Source organism: Branchiostoma belcheri, unplaced genomic scaffold, assembly GCF_001625305.1.
Source record: "Branchiostoma belcheri isolate BF01 breed outbred unplaced genomic scaffold, Haploidv18h27 scaffold278, whole genome shotgun sequence".
In the NCBI taxonomy this organism is placed as follows: Eukaryota; Metazoa; Chordata; class Leptocardii; order Amphioxiformes; family Branchiostomatidae; genus Branchiostoma; species Branchiostoma belcheri.
In genome coordinates, this window is record NW_017803885.1 from 98,713 (window position 1) to 106,130 (window position 7,418).

At 39.8% G+C, this 7,418-nt stretch overlaps 1 protein-coding gene across 1 annotated transcript in view; it reads left to right on the top strand.

Annotated features, from left to right (window-relative positions):
• Nucleotides 1–3,848, top strand: part of LOC109472473 (p53-induced death domain-containing protein 1-like) — a 10,435-nt gene extending 6,587 nt beyond the window's left edge. Inside the window, exons 4-10 of the mRNA XM_019772249.1 lie at nucleotides 390–514; nucleotides 838–1,159; nucleotides 1,269–1,451; nucleotides 2,033–2,340; nucleotides 2,551–3,109; nucleotides 3,252–3,312; nucleotides 3,568–3,848. Coding sequence (XP_019627808.1) covers nucleotides 390–514; nucleotides 838–1,159; nucleotides 1,269–1,451; nucleotides 2,033–2,340; nucleotides 2,551–3,109; nucleotides 3,252–3,312; nucleotides 3,568–3,848 — 1,839 coding nt within the window. The remainder of the gene's footprint in view (nucleotides 1–389; nucleotides 515–837; nucleotides 1,160–1,268; nucleotides 1,452–2,032; nucleotides 2,341–2,550; nucleotides 3,110–3,251; nucleotides 3,313–3,567) is intronic.
• Nucleotides 3,849–7,418: the final 3,570 nt, after the last annotated feature.

Sequence of the window (7,418 nt, forward strand, 5' to 3'; positions counted from 1 at the left end):
GAAAAGCCCCCCCCCCCCCAGGGGGGTATTTCGAGATACGAATTTACTTTTTGCACCAGAAGTCATGTATTGATTGTGTTAATCATTTCCCAAATGGGCGTTTGATAATTTTGAACTTGCACTTTATCACCCCCCAACAACACTGAAAAGGACACATTTGATGCTGCGATGTACATTTTCATGAAGAGGGCATAACTTCTGTTTGGCTTATAGAGGCAGCAGTGTGTATTTTCATTCTACTGCTAGTGGAATGTGTACGTATAAAAAATATCACAACTCTAAAATTCTCTACTCCTCGGCAATCATTTCTGTATCCCTTTTCCCAATGTTATTTAAATAAAATCTTAAAATGACCCTCAATATACCAATGGCTACTGTTTTCTGTGCAGCGCGGCGAGACTCCTGAGGACATAGCGGCAAGTACAGACGTTCCATACGGGTACGATGATAAAGACCGCGTCCTGGAGGGAAGGAAGAAGATTCTCCAGCTTTTTGCAGCAGAAAAGTCGCCCCGGTTTGTATAAATCTGGTTCAAGTTGCGCACTATTGATTTTACTGAGGTGTTATCTGGAAATCCTGTTCCGCTCATTTTTCAGGCAACCACATTCTAAGAGAAAGAATTAAAATCGACATTTTGAAATGACTGGATACTGTGATCAGAAATTTAAGAATTCATATATTACCTAAAACTTGATGTCGGCGGTTGAAATGTTCAAGCAGTGCTATGGTTTTATTTTCATGATATATACGCATTACTGTGGTACTACCTGTATTGTTTTTTTAACAAGGAATTGAAAATCATCACTATAAACCTACTTATCTCTTGTTGTTTGGCAGCCCTTACAGGTGCAAAGTGGGTAAAGAAGGAGGTGAACTACAAACCCAATGTTGCACCGTCTCTGTACCGGGTGGGGCCGTTACCATGGAAACAGAAATTACCTGTCAGGTCATCAACCCCAATGACGTCACCCTCCCCCTGAAGGACGGAGAGATGTTAGTGAGTGACATCATAGAGCTGGGTCCGCACGGGACAACCTTCCACCAACCTGTCACTTTGCAGATGCAGTACAACAGCAAGTCGTTAGATGACGCTACGGAAGCTGTCGTGTGGGTCACTGAGGACAGGTCACAATGGACGGAACTTGAAACCAGTATTAAAGTACGTCGACAAACATGAAATGCCCCTGAGAGAACAAAATTTTATACTCTTTTCGATAGGAAATAGTTTCTTCCAGAATAGATAATGAAATTGCCTTGTCATTTTTTAGGGCGAAGGCAGAGCCGCAGTATCAGTGGACCACTTCTCCATCTTTGCCGTCATCAGTCGACCCAAACAGGACCAGTTTACTGTGCCTACAGCAGGGCGCAATCTGACGTCATCAACGCAGCCTGTGGTACAAATCAGCTTCCCGGAACAGGCTGTGACCACAGAGACACAAGTCACCGTACAGGTTAGGGTTGCATTCAGATGAACCAAATGCAAAGGTTGTCGATGGGCTCTCGTATGTATTCTGATCATTTTGCAGTTATATCAATAGGCCATCAACTATGCCTTGGTCAGCCACGTTTGATTGCAGCAATGTCAATAAATATGTGCCTAGTAATAAATGTCATGATAACCATACATTTCTCAATGTAGGCATGATTATGTAATCCGTGAATAGTATTGGTAACGTAAGTCACTGAGTAAAGAGACTCTTTTTACACAACCAAGTCTTTTGTTCAGCCGACGTTTCGGTGACCGTTTGTCACCTTCTTCAGTGCAAATCTGACTGGTTCGTATTGCAGATACAATTCTCTGTAACCACGTATATATGTAAATATGTAAATGTTGTACATTTGTGAATGCATCTATAGCAGCGACACCTGTGCTGCAGTGCAATGTGAACCAGTCAGAATTGCCCTGTGGAAGGTGACAGACGGTCACAGAAACGTAAAAAGAGCCTCTTTGCTTAACTATATTATAGTTATAATCTTTTGAATCTACAGACAGTATATTTGATGTAACACTTGCGTTTCATTTCAACTGTAGGTGCAAGAAGTTCCCAAAAGAGCAGTTGAGGACATCAAGGCAAAGGATGAGTTTTTCGCCAACCTTGTTGGCACCAGCCCGATTGTCAATGTCACTACTGAGTCAAAATCTGACGTCCGCATCCACAAACCAGCCACTGTGCGAGTCCCACATCCCAAACGCTACATGGACATCCAAGATGAGAGGCCCACCAAAGTAAGGGTGATGTCATGTGAGGAGGGGACAGAAGACTGGAAGGATGAAACGGAGAACACTAACCCGCAAGAGTCGTTTGAATTTGTGGAGTTTAAAGTCATCCGTTTCGCCAGGTAATTCAATAGTTTCTTATTATCAGAAACTAATTAGATAATAATGGCAAATAGACAACGAAATCAGTAGTGTCACACATCGTATACTGTGAACATTTTCCTATGGCATTGGTTGAATAAATGTGACAAAAGTAATTTCAGTTACATCAATTAAAATGTTGTCACTCTAGCATTTACAAACAGACAATTTATTTCGTATTTTATTTCCAGATGGATTGTACTCGTTGTCACAGACATCTACGATGACCCAGAGGAGTTAGGACCGATCCCTTTAACCCTGTGCCGATGGCTTCAGCACCGTGCCGTACAGTTCATACTGATGCAGCGGGAGGACGACGCAAACGAATGTGTCATAGAATGCGCCACAGCTAGTTATGTCGAGGATAGACGCGCTAAGCTAATGAAAGAGCTTTATAAGGGCCCATTGCCTACTGACGAAGTGGACATATTTGAAGGACAAAAAGTAGAAATACAGTTTCTGGGCAATGTTTCAATCGCGCCATCCTGCACACAACAACACATCACCTTCCACAGCCAGAGGCTCAATCGTCTCCAGGTGCAAGTCGAGGCCCACGATGGTTCAGATGGCAAAGGGGCTGTTGCCTTCTTTGCCTTACCACAAGTCAATGTCCGAAAAGAGAAAGATAACAACGTGAACATAAGGAACGTGCGCAAGAAACTCGAAAAACTGGGGCGTCCCTCCGAAGATCTACGGCCAGAAAAGCTTTGCGAGGTCCCAATCCGTGTGCCATGCCAGAAACCACAAAAGGTAAAGCTTTGCTAGTGATAAGACAAAGAGAAATAGTCAGTCTTTCTCCATTAAGAAACACAGTTAATGCTAAGACAAGTTGCTCTTTTATAATCTGTATATAAAAAGACCCTAATTATAACACCAATACCTCTATTTACAGACTTCAGAGGATGATGGAGCTACGAAGGCGGGAGATCTGACAGGAGGTGCAACATTTGGCGGTAAAAGAAATGGCTATTTTACCCTGTGAAATGATAACAAATAAAGTTATCACCAAAAACATAAAGACTGAGAGCCAATGAAGAATCATAAGAATTGCATATAAGCTGCTGCGTGGCCTTTTCACTATCACACCAGATTCTTTTTGCTATTTAAAACATAAAATGTAATGTTTTGGCATGTTCATGTGAATGTCATCAGGCATTATTCACAAATATCACTGACTAAATTTTAACCGTGTTGAACCTATCTTTCAGACGTTAAGATGAGCTTCTACTTCATCAAAGAAAACGTGAGCACGGGTTGGAAAGATCTGGCTTTCCATCTCGGCTTGCCGAATCCTGACATCAGCAACATCGCCGGCAGAAACCGTGACGACAAGTCCTGCTGCATGGACATGCTGCAGGAATGGAAGAAGAAGAGGGGAGACGCCGCTACCATAGAGGTCCTGATGGAGGCTCTGTCAGAGGCAGGGCTGCAGGAAGTTGCGGATGGTTTGAAGAACAAATATCCTCAACACCTTGCCAGATATGGGTAAGTTTACACCGCTTCATGCAAGTGCTGTTATTTTTAAGTATTGACTTTTTATCCACAAAAGCAGAAATAAAAGTGAATTCTTTTACCACTTTTTGTCCTTTTCCTTATTTTTGCTATTCTAAGTGTGGTGAAAAACTAGTTTCCCTTTTCCTACGTCCACTTAGGCTGCCTCCACCAGCAAGGGGACAAGAAAAGTGCCCTCCGTAAAGGTACAGGTACTTGCACCTACGTGATCCATAGGCGTACAAAGCAACACAAAACACACATATCATCATATTAAGATTACTAAACTAAGCATACATTCCTCATTCTATCATCCATTTCGGTTCGTATAATACGAACATACCAGCACTATTACTATAACCCTATTAAGAGGGGAGGGGGCTCTTTCGACAGTTTGACCCCCCAAAAAATTGCATAAATTACCCCACAAGAGATTAGATTTCGTCAGATTACGTTATAATGACACCGAAGTTTTGTTATGATTTAATTATACTACTGAACCAGCCTCTAAATGTTTGGTGGTCCTACTACGATAAGTAGTTGTTGGGTTACAGGGAGCGGGACTCAAAAGCCCCTTCGGCCCCCTCCTCCGTCCCAGCATGACCAAAAAAGCCCGGTCTGAATAGAGTTAAAAGATAGAGATTGCTTTCACCTGCAAATAATGGCATTGACTCCACTAAAATGACCTTACCGTCTTCTTTTTTGTTCGTTAATACGTTACAAGCAAGCGCATTGATATTTTCTGCAGCAAAGAAGAACCCACGACAACAGTACCTTCACCGCGACTCGGAAAAATCATCAAGCGCAAGATCACTCATCATCAGCGTTTCTGACTTGCTGTCAGTTTGCAAATACTTACAGTCGAAGTTGTTTAGTAATTACTTGGTCTATTACTTTTAATGTCTAGTAATTACTTTGTCTATTACTTTTTGACATTTAGTAATTACTTAGTCTATTACTTTTTGACATTTAGTAATTATATATAATTACTTAGTCTACTACTTTTTGACATTTAGTAATTATATATAATTACTTAGTCTATTACTTTTTGACATTTAGTAATTACTTAGTCTATTGCTTTTTGACATTTAGTAATTATTTAGTCTATTACTTTTTGATATTTAGTAATTACTTAGTCTATTGCTTTTTGATATTTAGTAATTACTTAGTCTATTACTTTTTGATATTTAGTAATTACTTAGTCTATTACTTTTTGCTCTTTGGCCTAGACAATGTCTCAGCAAACGTCGTTTAAGTATTGTTGGATTGCATTGGTTACATTGTGCACAACGGACATTTGCATTTTCCAGATGTACTAGAGTTTACGTATTCATAAAACTTATGACTTATGCAAAACAATCCTGGCTAGCTATACCAGCTATACCAGCTATACAATGTAAATAGAGAAGGTTATGGTTGGGGACCATTGGCTAATAATTGCAGGAAGAGAGTTGGACAGTTAATTGGAAAGTTGTCATTTCTTGCAGGACAAATGTTCCAACACGAAATTGTGCACGAAATTTTATCAACATGTCTTTCAATCTGATTAAACCGTTTGGGGAATGACTTTTTCATAGGGTAGAATTTCAGGTGAGGGGGGGGGGGAGTCTTTCTGTGATGAACCAACATGGAATGTAGTCAAGTTAAGTCAAGTAATGTAATGTAGAAAATGTGAGAGAAGTGTTACAGTAATAGAAGACTAATTCCATGATCACCATCGTTAAGAAGGCTTTGTTTGTAGCGCTAACACGTGTATGTTGGTAGTTGTTGCTATAAGCCTATGATAGGCTTATTTTGTAGGTACTAGCGGTTCGTTTTGTGATTCAGTTGTACTGAACATTTTATCAACATGTCTTTTAATTTGATTAAACAATTTGGGGGATGACTTTTTTCATAGGGTAGAATTTCAAGTGAGGGGGAGTCCTTATAGCCATTGTCTTTCTATGATGAACCAATATGGAATGTTATGTACAAAATGTGAGAAAAGTGTAATAAAAAACTAATTCCGTGATCACCATCGTTAAGAAGGCTTTGTTTGAAGCGCTAACACATGTATCTTTAGTAGTTTTTGCTATACGTCTGTTGTAGGCTTATTTTGTAGGCACTAGCGGTTCATTTTGTGATTCAGTTGTACTGAATCCAATGGACAGGAAGTCTGTATCACTGTTGAAGTATAAGTAGTGATTCTGACTATGTTCATTAGGGTCAGAAGAGAGTTGGAGAGTTTTAATTTCTCCTCAGCACTGATGTTCCAACAAAAAATTGTATGTTTTTTTTTTTAAATTTGATTTAACAATTTGGGGAATTACTTTTTTCATAGGGTAGAACTTCAAGTAAGGGGAAGACATCATAGCCATTGTCTTTCTATGATGAACCAATATGGATTGTGAAGTACAAAATTTGTAATAGAAAACTAATTCCATGATTACCGTAAAAGGCTTTGTTTATAGCACTAACACGTGCATTGTTTGTAGTTTTTGCTTAAACCTATGATATTAGGTTTATTTTGTAGGCACTAGCGATTCCTTTTGTGATTCAGTTGTACTTTGGCCGACAGGCACAACATACTGTATAACTGTTGTAGTATACGATTTATGCATTTTGACTATGTCTATTAGGGTAACAAAACAGTAACAGCTAATGACTTGTAAACAAATGTTTGTTAATTCCTCATTCTGAGTTAGATAGTATAGAAAAGCTTTCTTTTTTTCAAGTACCTTCTAAACTTTAGAAAGGAAATACCCATGAAACGTCAATATTTTTCTTTTAATGTGGTAAATTTAAGGCAGGTTAAAAATGTCTGCAGCCAGGCATGACTGAAAATTGAGGTGTGAACCTTAGATTTGGTCTCAGAAACCCATAATTGCAATAAAAACTCGAAATCAATAAAAGCTTGGCTCCTTGTTTGCTTTCATTTTTTTCAATTAGGCCACACCGGCTTAATTCTATGGATGACATCCTCTGAAGACCCCCAAACTAGTGCGCGCGGGCGAATAAAAAATTCCGACCAAATATAAAAATGCTACAAAACCACAGGAATACAAAGCTGGTATTGTAAAATTGGGGCAGTACATAGCGAAGTATACGACAAGCCGGCACATGCTGGCTTTTTTGTTGAATTTTTTAATCGGCACTGTACTGAGTTCTTAAGTCGTGGAGCTTCGGTAGCCTGGGTGCCATCCTCCGGAGTTACAATGTATACTACCCAGGCCTAGAGCTAGGCAAGAGCCTCTGAGGAAGTGAGCTTTTTTTCGAGAACAGGCAAAAATCAATGCGCGCGCGGATGTCATCCATCAAATTAAGTCGGTGTGGCGGCTGTGGTCTTAGTTTAAAGTACCGCCTTGCAGAGAAAATTTAGCGAAATGTTTGCTCTCTAAGGCGTGTGTGGCCCAAACGAAACAAAACAAACAACTGGTGGATCTTTCTATATACAGGATCTAACAACATCTACAAGCGAACCAGCACGATTTTTTTTCCCCTCAAAACCAACAATCTATGCTTGTCTGTGGCCATACTACAACGTTATACTAAGCATATCTCAGTAACAGGTGGTTTAGCTGCTGTTCTA